This window comes from Felis catus, chromosome B2, assembly GCF_018350175.1.
Source record: "Felis catus isolate Fca126 chromosome B2, F.catus_Fca126_mat1.0, whole genome shotgun sequence".
Classification (NCBI taxonomy): Eukaryota; Metazoa; Chordata; class Mammalia; order Carnivora; family Felidae; genus Felis; species Felis catus.
The window spans coordinates 41,523,026-41,538,030 of NC_058372.1; the positions used below are offsets into that span (position 1 = coordinate 41,523,026).

The 15,005-nt window shown below is 52.1% G+C and overlaps 1 protein-coding gene and 1 long non-coding RNA gene across 4 annotated transcripts; one reads left to right on the top strand and one right to left on the bottom strand.

Annotated features, from left to right (window-relative positions):
* Positions 1–1,077: 1,077 nt before the first annotated feature.
* Positions 1,078–2,232, bottom strand: LOC123385377. The gene is made up of 2 exons (XR_006597795.1): positions 2,118–2,232; positions 1,078–1,592 (listed from the first exon to the last, which is right to left on the bottom strand). It is a non-coding gene; the product is annotated as an uncharacterized LOC123385377 (long non-coding RNA).
* RSPH9 (radial spoke head component 9) lies at positions 1,806–14,891 on the top strand. Of its 3 annotated transcripts, none has more exons than XM_006931751.4 (5): positions 1,806–2,607; positions 5,963–6,128; positions 8,315–8,444; positions 8,903–9,049; positions 9,276–12,368. In XM_006931751.4, the coding sequence occupies exons 1-5, from the start codon at positions 2,189–2,191 to the stop codon at positions 9,320–9,322; spliced, it is 909 nt and encodes a 302-aa protein (XP_006931813.2). In that variant the 5' UTR covers positions 1,806–2,188; the 3' UTR covers positions 9,323–12,368. The 3 variants fall into 3 exon arrangements, with proteins under 3 accessions (XP_006931813.2, XP_003986225.1, XP_019686195.1); XM_003986176.5 differs by lacking the exon at positions 9,276–12,368 and adding an exon at positions 14,657–14,891 and having other exon boundaries at positions 2,270–2,607; XM_019830636.3 differs by lacking the exons at positions 1,806–2,607; positions 9,276–12,368 and adding exons at positions 3,282–3,522; positions 14,657–14,891.
* The last annotated feature ends 114 nt before the right edge of the window (positions 14,892–15,005 follow it).

Here is a 15,005-nt window from a genome sequence, read left to right on the forward strand (position 1 = left end):
GTATTTGTGATCATTAAAGTATGTGTGCCCCAGGTCACACAGGGGAAGGGGGCTGAGAGACTGGGCTAAGAGAGAGTCTTTGTAAAGCCTGTGGGATCTGCTCCTGAGGCCAAATGGCCTTTTGGGGATTCTGCCTAGCCTGTCTGCATTGCAGCTGTGTGGTCACCGCTGGCAGTTACTGTTGGCAGTATTGTCCTTAGGCAAACCCCGCTCTCCTGCCTGTGGCAGTTCCTCCTCAGCTGCACCTCTGAATTGGCCCTCCTGATCCTTGCTGTTCTCTCCGGCTTGATGGTGTCCTGACTGCTAAGCACTGATGCTCTTAGTTCCTGAGAACACCTGCTTATTTCTTGGAAGCGAATTGAAGACAGAATCCTTACCTTGCTGGTGTTGGAGATAGGTAGGTAGGTAGGTGTGTGTGTGTGTGTGTGTGTGTGTGTGTGTGTGTGTGTGTGTGTGTAAATGGGGACAATATAAATATTTACTATTTTTTATTTTTAAGAAGAATGTTTTTGTCTTTTAAGAAAAAAATAGTTTATATTGTATATTACATTTTAAGCACTTTACATACATTATCTCACGTAACAACCTTCCATAGTACGTATTGTTCCCAGTTTATAGATGAGGCTTGGGGAAATTGAACAACTTGCCTACATGGTGAAACCTGGATTCTAACCCAGTCCACTTGGCTCCAGAGGCTTAGTACTGTGTGGTCTTACTCTGAAATAGTTAACCTGATTCAGTCTGCCAAAAGTGGTAGCACCGGAAGGCCTCAGGACTTCCTTTTCTGGCTTCACAATGGTTCCTGACAAGGCACCTGCCATTAATAAGTGGTAAGTAAATCTGGAATCAATGAGAACAAAAGGTCTGAGTTACTTTCAGGGCTATGACCAATTGAAGCCTATTTCACCAGTTAGAATTTCTGCTAGTTTTCTATCTGAGGATGTTGCCTTACAAAAGGAACGGGGCCATACCTCCCACTTGGGAATGGATAGACCAAAGGGTCTGAGCAGAGGGAGAGTTTTCAACAGGGGAGTTACAAATTGTTTTTTGAGATGGAAGACACATTAGACCATCAGCTCCCTCAAATTTTAAAAGTCTTTATAAACAATGTCCAGATAATCAAAACAAAGTAATTATCTGGGTAATTTAGACACTTATTTCTCTCTTGGCTTGGCACTGGGGCTCAGGTCATTCTAATTCCATGAGTCCTCTCCAAAGGAATCCAGAAATGAGATCAGTTAATATTAACAAGTCCAATCTCCTTCCCTGACAACAAGCTTGCTGTAGGCATCTGTTCATCTGTTTGACCTTGGCTGGGGACTCCAGAGGTGGGTGTGAAGTAGTCTCTCTAGCCCAGGGAGTGAAGAGCCCCAGCTGCAGTGGGGTTCTGGCCTTTCATGTGTTGCTACCATTTGGGCCTAAAGGCAACTGTTGTGGTGCCCGAGATAGCTAAATGTAGGTGGCAAGTGATGTCATCCTTTTTGTAAATGTCATCCTTTTTGTATTTCTCTTCACATCCTGTTTTCCCAAGGTGTAGCTCTGTACCTTGCCCCAGTGCCTAGGTTTCCATTTGTCACTTGGGTGGAATAGTCCTATGGAAGGAGTAAATAGACATCTCATGAAGACTGAAGAGAATGGAACGATGGACCCCATTCTGTAGGACTTGGGGGTGGGGGCAGGGGGATTATTATTTCAATGTTTGTTTATTTTTGAGGGAGAGAGCATGCACAGGGGAGGGGCAGAAAGTGGGAGACAGAGGATCCGAAATAGGCTCTGCGCTGTGAGCACTGAGCGGAATGGGGGGCTTGAACTCACAAACTGCGAGATCATGACCTGCGTGGAAATCAAGAGTTGGGTGCTTAACCCACTGAGCCACGTAGGTGCTCCAGATTCTTAGACTTTTAGAGCCAGGAGGATCACAAATTCTTTACACAATTCTGAGGCTAAGAAGGGACACAACTGGAGTGAAATAATACGGCTAATGTCACTGTTCTGTTTTCTTCCCAAGCCCCCATTCCATATAGAATGAGGACTCAATAAATAACTATTTGAAGGGCTCAGGGAAAGGCAAAAATATCTATGGAACTGGGGACCTTCAATCCCACACTGTAGCCTACCTATGTTAGGGGAAACTACGCCATTACTGTCACAGCTGAACACATGAGGTCCCCAACGCAAGAAGGAAAGTATGGGAGCTAGTGTGCGACCCAGCTTTTCTGAAGGGCTGGGTGGGGAGCAGGGCTGGCCTGAGGCTCTAAGAGGGCGGGGCCCACAGGCGGTGAGTGGAATCCTTACTGCCCTACGGAGGGCAGGGCTTTGGTCTCCACGGAGACAGCTTCTCCTAGCAACCTGGCAGGCGTTGAGCCGAGCCTTGGGCACGATGGACGCAGAGAGCCTCCTGCTGTCGCTAGAGCTGGCGTCCGGCAGTGGGCAGGGCCTCAGCCCGGACCGTCGGGCCTCTCTACTTACCTCTCTTCCGCTGGTGAAACGCGACTACCGCTATGATCGGGTCCTCTTCTGGGGCCGCATCCTCGGCCTTGTCGCGGATTATTACATCGCGCAGGGCCTGAGTGAGGACCAGCTCGCACCACGCAAGACCCTCTACAGGTGGAGGCAGAGGCCCCGGGCTACTGAAGGGGGCGCCACTAGGAGGCTGGGATGGGGTGGGTGTGGATGGAATCGAAAGGAGCGAGGCCTATAGGGCAAGGTGGGGTGGGGGTGGGGGGCATGAGAACAGCGCAGAGCAGGGGCGGGACAGGGGGAGGAGAACAATTTGGAGGCTGGTGGGTTTATAATAGAGGCCGGGCTAAGAACGTAGGCAGAGCAAGGTGAAAGTTCCTGGACAGTGGAGACCTGGAGTGGACGCTAGGTACGTCCTGGTATTGAGGGCAGTTTGGAAAGGGTTAGAAGCCCTGGAGGGTAATGAGGTGCTGTTTAGAAGGGGATGCAGGAGCATCTTTGGTGGAGTAGGAGTTGGCTCACAAAAGGAGGCAGTCTAGGAAGTAGAGAACCAATGCAGAATAGCAGAAGAGGGATATCAAACTGGGGAAAATTCACTGGACGCTACCATACAGGGCCATCCTGCCAGTCTTGACTACCCGCAGCGATGCTGGGAAGCTCACCACCTTACAAAACAACCCTTTCAGGCCGCAGGGAGTTGGAGACTTCATGTATCTGTCGTGCATCAATGCAACATTGATTGGATGCGTTCTGTGTAGACAGGGTTACAAAGATGGCCAAGTCTCACCAGTCTCCAAGTTATTCACATCCTAGGAAGGAAGACTGACACATAACCCTGCAATTACAGCAAAGTGTGTTAACACCTGAACAGAAATGTATACAAAGGGGGACCAAGGCCTTCTAGAGAGCAATTAAACAAGACTGCTAAGGGAGTAAGAGATCTGTTGAGATCTGAAAGCTGATGAGTTCCTCAGGAAGGTGTGAGGGAAAGGCATGCCAGTTAGAGGGAATGGTTCTGCAATCTTGGCTGCAATGGACTTGGAGTGTTTGGGAGAACAGCAGGTAGGTAAATATGATAGTGGCGGGCAAGGGTGTTTATGCAGACTGGGTGGAGAGGCTCGGGGAGGGGGTGGTTGAACTTTGTTTGTAGGCTATGGGGAGCCATTGAGGGGCCTTGAGCAACAAGAGCCTGTTTATATCTGAGTGGGCATGCCAGCCTGGAAGTGGGTGAGCATTCAGGAGTGTGTTGCAGTGTCAGGATGAAGGAGACTGAAAGGAAGAGGTAGCTGAGGGAATAGGGGAGGAGATGGGTGGGAAAGATGTAGACGGTAGCACTGTCAGGACTTGGGTCTGAATGGGGCAGGTGAAGAAGAGGTCAAGGTTGACCCTCCTTCCAGCTAAGGCAGTTGGGTAAGTGCTGGTGCCACCCACAGGGACAGAAATCCGGAAGCAGGACTAGGGAAGCCCCAGTGAACTTGATATGAGGTGACTGGGGAGCAGGGTCATAAGGAGGCATATTAAAGTACAAAGCTGAAGTCCAGATTTTTTTATCTGGACTGAAGATAAAGATTTGGGACTCATTTTGTTCCATAAGATTTTATCTCTTCAGCACCTACTATGTGCCAGGCATTGATCTAGGCACCAGGAATTCAGTAGTAAATGAGACAAAGCCCTTGCCTTTATAGAGTTTACATTATAGTGTGTGTGTGTGTGTGTGTGTGTGTGTGTGTGTGTGTGTGTGTGAGAAACAATATATAAACACACATACATTGCATGTCTGCTGGTGCGCAGTGCCGAGAGGGATAGAGAATACAGGATGGGGTACTGTTTTAAATAGGGCGGTCAGAGACAGTCTCTCTGATAAGGTAACATTTGTGAAGAGGCCTGAAGCAACTGAGAAAGTGAGCTATGTGTTTATCTGAAGGAAGAGAATTCCAGGCAAGTGAAAAGGGCTCAAGGCAGATGTGTGTTTAGTGTTGGTGGAACCCCATAGAAGCTAGTGCGGCTGGAGAGGAGTAAGTGAGCAGGAGCATTGTAAGACATGAGGTCAGAGAGGTAAGGGACCGAGGACAATCTTGCAGGGCTTTGTGGGCATTGCAAGGAGTGGGCTTCATGGGAAGTGTGGGAAGCTTGTGCACGGAGACATGATCTAGCAGTTGGGTGGGAATGAGACTGAAAGGGGAGCAGGCATGGAATTGGGGAGACCAGTTAGGAGGCTACTGTAATATCTAGGTAAGAGTAGATAGGGGCTTGGACCAGTGGGGAACAGTGGAGTGGTAAGAGGTGGTTGGATTCTGGATACCAACTAGACAGTACCTAAGTCTCTTAACAGTCAGGTGGGCCAGCCTGCAGAGAGAAAAAGAGGGGCAAGAATAGATCCCTGGGAATATTTAGGGCAGTGAAGGAGGGAGAAGGGAGATGTCAAAGGAAACAGAAATGGAATGCATTTGTTGGTTTTTAGGTCCCATGAATGACCTCCTAAGCCATTTTTTGGGGATGGTGGGGGCAGAAATGACCATGTAGTGGGCAGAGTGAAGGGGAGGGGAAGAAAGGCTTTCACAGAGCAAGTTGTTTTGGGATATTTATTTAGAGAGCGAGCATGGGGGAGAGGGGCAGAGGGAGAAAGAGAATCCCAAGTAGACTGAATCCCACAACCCCAGGATCATGACCTAAGCCAAAAATAGGAGTCAGATGCTCAACCGGCTGAGCCACCAACGTGCCCCTGAGGTGTTTTTTGTTTTGTTTTTTGTTTTTGTTTTTTTTTTAAAGTAGGCCTCCCATCCAACGTGGGGCTTGAACTCATGACTCTGACATCAAGTAGCATATACTCTACGGACTGAGCCAGCCAGGCACCCCTGTTCTGAGATGATTATTCAGAGCTGGAGAGAGAGGAGAGGGGGACAGGAAGAGGATATTTTTTAGCAGGCCATGGACTTGGGGGGTGTTGATTTGGGAAGCTGAGAAGTTTTGATGTTGAGAAAGGAGCCAGCAGAGAGGGAAGGGCAGAAAGATGAGCAGCCTGCGACACAGGCCAAGTGGGTTAGAGTGGAGGGGAGGATGCCCTCTCCTGGTGGGAGGGGAAAGAAGCATCTGGCTGGTCAGCGCTGGAGACCTCAGAGGATGGGCCCTGCGGCCTGAGCTGGCTTCCCTGAGAAATGCGGGAAGACAGCCATGCTGTTGGTTCAGTAGGCAGGCTGAGCATGAATTTGGGGCTCAGCAAAGCGGAGTTGCCTGTAATTGAGGTTCTAGAAACTCATCAGGAATCTCACAGTGCAGATATCTAGGAAGAAGTTTTTGGAATTTTGGCATACATGAAGCTTTTGTGAACTTTTACAAAATAAAATGGAATTTGCATCACGTGTGGGGGTGGGGTACACCTTCCAAGGGCAGAGCTGTGACTGACTCTTTTCTTGAGCTTCATCCCTCAAGAGAAGGGGCAGTGGCAGGAAGCCTGAGTGAGAGGGGTAGTTGGGAACCAGGTCCGTGGGGATGTTGTTGGCAGCCTGAACTGCATGGAGTGGAGCCTCTTGCCCCCTGCCACGGAGGAGATGATGGCACAGACGTCTGTGGTGAAGGGCCGCTTCATGGGGGACCCCTCACATGAGTATGAACACACTGAGCTGCAGAAGATAAACGAGGGCGGAAAGGTCTTTGAAGAGGAAGTGGTGGTAAGTGAAGACAAGAGGAGGAGGACAAAGAAAGCCTGGGCTATCCAGAACCCAGCCCAATAGAAATTGTGGGGGCATCAGCATAACCCCACTCAGCTCCTGAGCGACACGGGGGAGAGTGGATGAGCCACTCTGTCAGCCACCTGGCTCTGGGCAGGGGCGGGGAGAGGGGGGTCTGTGTTGCGCTCTGGGGCACTGGGATGTGCATAGCCTCTTGTATCTTTTTATATGTTTTTATTTTTCTAGATAATATATCCACATGGCTCAAAATTCAAAGACAAAAAGGAATTTAGCGAAAATGTCCCTCTCATCCCTGTCTACCTGTCACCCAGGCCCACTTTCTGGGAGGGGGGGGCATCAATGTAACCATTGTATGTGTATGTGCACGCGCGTGTCCAAATCTTGCTACACAAATTGCAGTCTGGATCAGAAGCATCATCATGTCTTGCAAGTTAGGAATGTACAATCTTGGGCTGGGATCAGGATCTGAATTTTAACACATTCCAAGGGGATTCGAATACACATTAAAGTTTCAGAAGCTCAACTTCCGAGGCACTTTATGCAAATGCAAGCCTCGGCAAATACCTTACCTCTACATATTCTCTGTTTATCTTAAGAGAAAACAAGTGGCAGCATATTATGAACACAGCTCTGCACCTTGCTTTTTTTTTTTTTTTTTTACCTAATATATTTTGGGGGTCTTTCTATGTCAGTGCTCTAAAGAGCCTCCCCATTCTTTTTACCATTGCATGAATGTACCAAATTTCACGAGTCTTATTCATGAAATGCAAGTCTCCAAGTTTTAGCTCTGACAAGCAGGGGCACAGTGAATGACCGTGTACATAACGTCATTTCCATTTTATGTGCACGCTCTCTGAAGGTTCAATTCCTACAAATGGAATTGCTAGGTCAAAACATAAGGAGCTCAACATATTGAAACTCGACAAACCTGGAATTCAAAACACAGTCTTTGCCCTTGTACCTGGATGATACCAAAAGTCTAGGTCTAGGCCTGTGATGCCTCACCTGGCATCCCCACTCCTCTTCCCCTTTCCCCCTGACAAACTTAACCCCCCTGAGTCTTATTCCTGTAAAATTGGGATAATTATAACTACTTTGTAGGCTTGTGCATATTACATGAGGTGACACAGTTGAAGCCCCTGGCCTGGCCACATACTGAGTCTTAGTTTCTATCTAATTTATAAAATTTCTTGTTGGCAGCTCATGGGAAATAGGTGGCTGAGTGACTCTCAGGGTCCCTGGTGACACATTTTCCCTGTCAAGTGCTGCTTTTCCCACAGACACCTCTATGAAGTCCTTTTATTCAGGGTGGCCCTTGATATTGATTGTAACCAAATTTCATCTGCATAAAAATGTTATGAGGTGATGCTTGAGAAATAATGTTAACTTAAAGAGCAGGATCTGAAACAATATGAACTGTGACTCTATATATATATAGAAATATACCAATATGTTATTAGTGATTCTCTTTAGGAGGTGGGATTTTAAGTGGTTTTAATTCAAGTATTTTATTTATTTTTTAAAGTTTATTATTTTGAGAGAAGAGAGAGAGTTGAGAGGGGCACAGAGAGAGGGAGAGAGAGAATCCCAAGCAGGCTCTGCACCATCAGCCCAGAGTCTGATGTGGGGTTTGAACTCATGAACCACAAGATCATGAACTGAACCAAAAGAAACCAAGAGTTGGCTGGTTAACGACTGAGCCAGTCAGGCACCCCTCCTTTAAGTATTTAATAAATGATTTCTATATTACCTAATATTCTACAACAAGCATGATTGCTTTTGTATTTTAAAAAGGCAAAATAAGAACATTTAAATATGATATGTTTCTGGAAGAAAATATAAGAAGCTGTTAATGGTGGTTGTCTCCAGTGAAGGCAGTTGGGGGGCTAGGGATGGGGCAAGAGAGACTACTTTTTTATAGTAGTTTTGAATATTGCACGACCAGTCTGTATTAACAATTTAAAAAAGAGGGAGGGAGGGAAGGAAGGAAGAACGAACGGAAGAAAATCTTGAGCGGAGGGAAGGCGAGGGCTTGCCCAGCATGATTTTCCATGGAGTTGGCATTACACTGTGGTGACCCAGGTCGGATGGTCATACAGAGGGCCTTTGCACCAGTGGTGAGTGGGCACAGTACTCTGGCAGGATGGCTCATCCCGTCTCCTTAGGTCCAGATCAAGGAAGAGACCCGCTTGGTGTCTATCATCGACCAGATTGACAAGGCTGTGGCTATCATCCCCCGAGGAGCCCTTTTTAAGACCCCTTTTGGACCTATCCATGTCAATCGGACTTTTGAAGGTGAGTTCTCCAGGGCCCCTCTCAAGGGCAGGAAAGCATCTCTTTCCAAGCATAGTCGGATACGTTCTGAGAATTCTGGGGAAACTGTTCACTTCCTCAGAGAAAGAACAGCTGTGGCCATATCACTTGGAAAGATGTGCCCAATGGCCTGGCATCGGTGGTTGGCATGGGCTGCCCAGTCACTGGACCCCACTCTTTTCTGCCTGAGGGTTCTCCTACCTGGGTCCCAGGCTTTGCGTGGGTCTGGGCTCCCTGCCTTTCCCACCTTCTTCCTCCTTGATCTCTCCTCATCGCAGGGCCTGGGGCAAGCTTTGGCTGACAGAACACTACTCCTTTTTTTCCCTTTAGTTCTCGGTCAGTCTCTGACTCAGTCGTTTGCAGGCCCCTCCATGTGGTCCCTGTGCGTGGAGAAAGGGGGTGCTGTGTGGTTTGGGGCTGACCATACCACCTTCTTTTAGGACTCTCCTTGTCTGAAGCCAAGAAGCTCAGTTCCTACTTCCACTTCAGGGAGCCTGTTCAGCTGAAGAACAAGACCTTGCTTGAGAAGGCTGACCTGGATCCCTCCCTGGACTTCATGGACTCCTTAGAGCATGACATCCCCAAAGGTAGTAGCCCGTTACCTTGAGGACACTGGGTCCGCCCCCAGGTCAGAGCAGTGCGCCGTGCTATCTGCCATTCTCCTCTGAGATTGGAACCAAGGGCCCGAGTGGGAACGGGTGGCTCACTGGAGGTCCTTGAGGGTGGGGGCTTCCCCAGGGCCCAATACAGGCTCAGCTCATAATAAACAGACGGTACGTGTCTGCAGACAAAAGGAAGTACTGTCTTCCACAGAAAGGAAGTCCCTCGGTGCCTCTTCTGATTTCCATTATTGGTCTTGAAGGAGGCAGGTTGAGAATCCTCCCCCAACCATCTCTGAAAAGATCCCTGAAAATACCAGCCACACATCCATCTCCGTTGTAAGTTCTGCGGTTAGATCCGGTGCTTATCACATAGCTGGTGCTCCGTGAGTGGCTGCTGACCGACCGAAGGGCAAACCACCTGCTAAGGAAATGAGTTCTGTACATTTGCTTCCTGCTATGTGTGTGGTACTTTTTAATCTTAAGACGTGCAGCCTCCGAGGTCTTCCCGTTCTTCAGGGCCCACCTGGCCCAGGCACACACCCAGAGTTTGGGGGATGGGGTCACAGAGACCCCATTTCCTTCCTCTGAGCTTCGCAAGCCCTGGGAAGACGCTCTTGCTCGGATGCCCTAGCCCAAGACAGTTGCCAGGCTCTGGGCAACTGGGGGCCAGACTCAAGGTGCTGATGCAGCACCCCTGCCTCTTTTCCTCCCCGTGTTTGGTGTTTCTCCAACCTGAGGGACCTGCTGTTGATGATGGCAACGCTAGGGACAGCGATAAGGATAGTAATGACGACGCATAAAAGCAACGGCACTACTTGTGTGCCAGGCGTTACACTCAGCCCTCTCCATCCCTTATCGTCACAGCCAACCTGGGAGGTAGAGACCGTTGTTGTCCCCATTTTACAGGTGAAGAAACAGGGCTAAAGTCCACGACACAGCAAATGTTAGAGCCTTAGACTCCAGGCCTCTGGCATGAACTGTGGTGTCAAGTAGATTAGTGTTTCCTTCTAAGCAGGTAGTGGGAACAGCAGGACAACACCCACGCCCACCACACAGGGGAAACACTTCTGAGGAGCCACGGCCACTCCCAGTCAGGGTGAGAGCGGGATGGCAGAGGCAAGGGCTCTGGGCTGGGATTCCGAATCTGCCACTTACTCGCTGTGTAATCTCGGGCAAGCTCCTCAGTCTCCCCGTGCCTCCATTTCCTCATTCCCCCAAGGGAATACTGTCCTTTTCTACCTCATTGGGTTGTCGTGAGAACTGAGTTAGTGCGCACACAAAATGCTTATAGCAGTGCCTCACACACAGTAGGGACTCAAATGAAAATCAGGAATTCTATTAGTGCTATTTTGAGCAGCAAAAAGGCCTTAGAGGGGAGTTGGGGCAGGCCAGGGAGGATGGAGAAGGCCAAGGGGTAGGAGGCCTAGGGCAAGGCGGCAGGAGCTGCCAGCGGCTCGTGAACAGGTCTGTGACAATAAGGCACTGGTGCGTGGAGGGATGAAATAGGGCCACACAAGGATCTGGAGGCCATTTCATGGCTACTGAAGCACCCCAGGGGCCAGTGATGGTCCCAAGTGGGTAAGGGCTGCCAGCAAGGAATGGCCACTCTGGCCGCTGCCACACGGGGGTACCCGAGTCAAACCTCCCAGAGCTTAGAAAGGGGCCCATGGTGTGGGGGGTGGAAGTGTGGGGGGTCAGGGGAAAAGCAGACACTCTGATTTTGCTCCCAGACTCCCTTACCTGCCAGGGAGGGAGGAGAGGGTGCTGGGAGGCTGTCTGCAAGGCAGATAGCGGCCACAGGGCCTGGCTGCTAAGTGGGGCCCAGGAGTTCTTCCCTGGGACGTCAGCACTGGCTGGAGGAATGGATTTGGGCAGTCGCTTTCTGCCCAGGTAGGATCAGTTTCCTTTCTGGGACTGAGGTGACTGTTTAGGGGACTCTGTCACCCGTTAGCAGGTATGGTTTAGGTTGGGCCTGTCCCCAGGACTCCTGCTCTCTGTGCCTGTGGAGGTAGGGCCAGCTCAGCAGCTTGTTCCTGGGCAAGCCCTGGCTGAAGAGAGGATGGGGAGGGAGGGACGTTGCCTGGTGCCACCACTACCCTCCCTGGCTGTCCTGCTGTGCCCTGGGGTCTGCAGAGTTTTGTGGGAGTGGGTAGCTTTGGGGGCAGCCTTCCTCCTTGTGCATGAAGGGCAGCAGCCGAGGGTTCTCGGAACTTGGGCTGCAGTCAGGCGGGACAGATGGAGCACCAGGTCAGGCCAGACTTCTCGGCAGCACTCTGCCGTTCAGTGCTCCTTAACCTTCCACTGAGCAGATAGCCACTGAGCAGGTGCCGTGTGCCAGGCTGCAGGATGCCGTCGTGCCCGAGACGACACAGTCTTTGCCTCGCAGAGTTTTGAAAGATCAAATGAAACTGGACGGGTAGTGAAAATGTAAAATAGAAGGTGCCTCACACAAAAGGTCACCGGTGCCCTGGGGAGCAGGGCTCCTCTCCTTACCCCACTTGAAGGCTGGAGCCCACAGATCTCAGGAAACTGCCAGGTGCCGGACCGCTTGGGCTCCAGCACTTGCGAGCCAGGCAGCAACGCCCAGTTCGGGCAGCAGAGGGCAGCAAGATGCCTGCTTGCCAGGAGAACTACCTTTCAAACGTGGCCTTGGTTGGGGAGGAGGCAGGGGACAGGAGTCAGGAATGCTGAAGACAGGTGAGGAACACAGTGCCCAGATCAGCTTTCTCTTGGGGGTTTGTGTGCAGGTGGCTCCTTCCACCCAGTCCCTTGGAAGCCTGGCTGATGGGTGCTTCTGGACCAGGGGGCTTGCCCATAACTTGTGGCCCTGGTGTGGGGGGAGCGGCTGCTCTGAGAAAAGGGACCCATGGCTATTTCTGTGTGTGTGAGAAGTGTGGGGCTGATTTGAGGAGAAAGTTTAAAACCATCTGCTGTGGCTGGAGAGCCCTGTTCCCTAGTCTGGCCCACTCTCCCCCTCAAATGTAATCTCAGAGCTTTGCTACCCTTTTTTCCAGGAGGGCAGGAGAATGTAATTATGACACGTACCCTAGACTGAGGCTTCCACTAGCAAAGTGAGACCCCTGACCCTGGGGCAACCCAGGAGGACTTCCTGCCAAGAGGCTCCATTCCCGATTTACTAACTTGCCCCCCAACACATCCTCAAAAAACAGCTTGTAGAGGACTGGCTGGCTGCCAGGGAGCAGGACGCGCGTTTTGGGGACTTGGGAGAGACCAGGACCATAGGAGGCTGCTTCCTCTGGAGTCTGAGAGGACATGGTGGCAGTGGCTGGGTCCAGCCTTTCCAGCATTTGCAATAAAAGTGGGTGAAGGTGACAGCAAGTGCCTGGCTCTCCAGGTAGACGCTACGTGACTCCTGGCACGTTGAGAGTCTGTGTTTCCTGGGCGACCAGCTGAGCCAGGGACAAGGAGGACAGGAGTGTGACAGGAATGCAAGGGAGGGAGGGAGGCAGTGCTGTTGGCTGGCCGGGCCAACACACGCCACTTCCGTTCTCCATCAGCACCCTGCAGCCTGCTTGGCACTGCCCCCTTACCCCAGTGGGGGCACTGCATTTCTCTAGCATCGCTGCCATCTTTCCCCTTGCTCTTGGTGGGGGTGGGGCCCCTTCATCTACTGGGGAGCAGGAGGTAGGGGGCCAAACTGTAGGTGGGCAGCCTTGTGCAAGGGAAGGTCAGGAGCCGGCCCCTGCCAGGGTGTGTCAAAGGGCTGGCAACTGTGAACTGAGAGCAGTCTAGGCTGGGGGACTCCAGGATTTCATTTGTCCAGGGCATTTGGCTCAGGCAGGCTGTAAGCTGCCCTCCTGGGTGGGCAGAGACAAGTGAGGCAGAGCCTGACCCTTTTCAGTTCAAGAAAGCTGTGGGACTGTGGGCTCCAAGGGCAGGGACTGTCCCCAGATGATGCTCTGGGTACTGTGTGTGACTGGATTGGGTGGGGGGGTGGTTAGGGAACGTACCTTCCTGGGGTCTGTGCTTCTGGCCAAAAGCTGAATACGGTGCGCTGGGACACTTTGTTCTGTCACACCCTTGCTCTCATTACCCTCAGGCAACCTGTTTTCTGTAACGAGTGACTGGGAAAGCAGCAGGCTAGGGCCTCTCGAACTCTGAGGGCAGGTCTGGGAGGCAGAGAACCTCAGGTGCCCAGACAGGAAAGTTGTAGGAGCTAGGGGAACTACTACCCCCTTTTCTGGCCAGCCAGTGCCCCAGTCGGGGCTGGTAACCCAGGGGCCCTCTTCCTTCTCGACGCCGCTGGCCAGCACCGTGTGGGCTTGGGGGAGTGGAGTGAAGCCCACACTGTGGCTCCTACTTCACCTTCTCCTGAAGGGGTGGTGGCACCTGGCGCAGGCTGCTGCAGTGCTCAGCTGGGCTCTGAGCCGGCGGCCTCTCCTGAGCAGGCCTGTGCCAGCTGACCTACATGCACCCGGGGAAAGCTCTGGCTTTGACCTGGGGAAGGTGATGGCCCCCTGAGCAGGGTTGAGCCGCCGTTGGGCCCAGGGGCTCCCGGTGGCCAGGTCTCTCAGACACAGGGTGGCCCCTGGTGGGTGCGGACTGAGCCGTGAGGCTGTTGGGTGTGGAGTGACCAGGGTGGGCCGTGGCTGGAGGAGGCCTGTGGGAAGCTGGGGTGGTGGGAGCCAAGCAGCCGGGCTGAGCTGGCAGCCGATGAAGGCCTCAGCGCAGCTCTCAGTGCATCACTGGCTGGTCCAACACCAAAACCTTCAAAGCATTTGCCTTTCTGGCAGGGCCCGGAGCAGAGCTGTGGCTGGGCCGGGGAGAGGCCTCAGTGCGCAGGGGAATAGAAGCTCCAGATCTGCATCCAGAGGCGATTTTCCCAGGCTCCTTCCTCCCACACAGGGGCTCCCTCCCTTGGTTCTGGAGCTGGATCAGGCCCTTCCCGCCAAGTCCTCATGGCTGCACAACTCAGCCCCGGGCTGGGCCGCTTCTGTCTGGGGAGCAAAAATCCAGGGCAGAACCCAGCACACACAAAGGCTCATCAGCTGCAGCCCAAGTCCCCTCCTGCCAAGCATGGCTCCCAGGCTCCCAGCTGCCAGGAAGGGCTATTGAGCTGGGAGGCCCGAAACAGCCCAACTTCTGTGCGTCCCCGGTCAGGTCTAATCCGTCCCGGAGCAGAGGCTTCTGGGGCTGCGGAAGAGAAAGCAAAGTGGCTAAGAGGACAGACTGCACCAGGACTGCAGGCCACTGGTGACTACCTCTCAAATAGGGCGAGGAAGCCTGGGAAAGCCTCCCCGAGCTGGGCCCCATCTCCCCGGCCTGCAGACTCCACTTCCTCCCCCACTCAACCTTTAACTAGACTTGCTGACAGGAACAAAATGGACTAGGGTGTGCTTCACCTCTTTTCATTTCCTTTGCCCTCCCTCTGGAAGTGGTTTTAATGAGCAGCAAAATGGCTAAAAGGCAATCAGGAGGAGGAAAGCGCCAGATAATTAAATTGTCTTCCCTTTTCCCAGCGGAACCTTAGCACCCAGGCCAGGCTGCCTAGGAACTGAGGGCCTTTGCACACAGGGTAGGGCTCTGGCTCCATGGCATCCAAGGTCTCCCCTCCTGCCCGCTTCTTCCCAGGGTCCTGGAGCATCCAGATGGAGAGGGGCAACGCACTGGTGGTGCTGCGCAGCCTGCTCTGGCCAGGCCTCACCTTCTTCCATGCTCCCCGCACCAAGAACTGTGGCTACATCTACGTGGGTACCGGTGAGAAGAACATAGACCTCCCCTTCATGCTCTAGGGGGGGCAGGGGTGTCAGCCTGGAGGGTTTATGTAGAGTCTGAACATTATTTTCATAAATTGCAGTGGATTTGCTCTGTCTGTTCTGTTTTGCTGCTTCTCCACACCTCCACCTTCATCTGGTGGCCAGACTCTGAGGAGAGGCCACTGCGCTGGGAGACCCAGCTCTGGAGCAAGTGGCAGAGGGCT

Coding starts and splice junctions, on each gene's coding strand:
- RSPH9 (XM_006931751.4), top strand. CDS start 2,189: ATGGGAGCTAGTGTGCGACCCAGCTTTTCTGAAGGGCTGGGTGGGGAG. Junction 6,129..8,314: donor TCTTTGAAGAGGAAGTGGTG/GTAAGTGAAGAC, acceptor CCGTCTCCTTAG/GTCCAGATCAAGGAAGAGAC. Junction 9,050..9,275: donor AGAGCATGACATCCCCAAAG/GTAGTAGCCCGT, acceptor TGTCTTCCACAG/AAAGGAAGTCCCTCGGTGCC.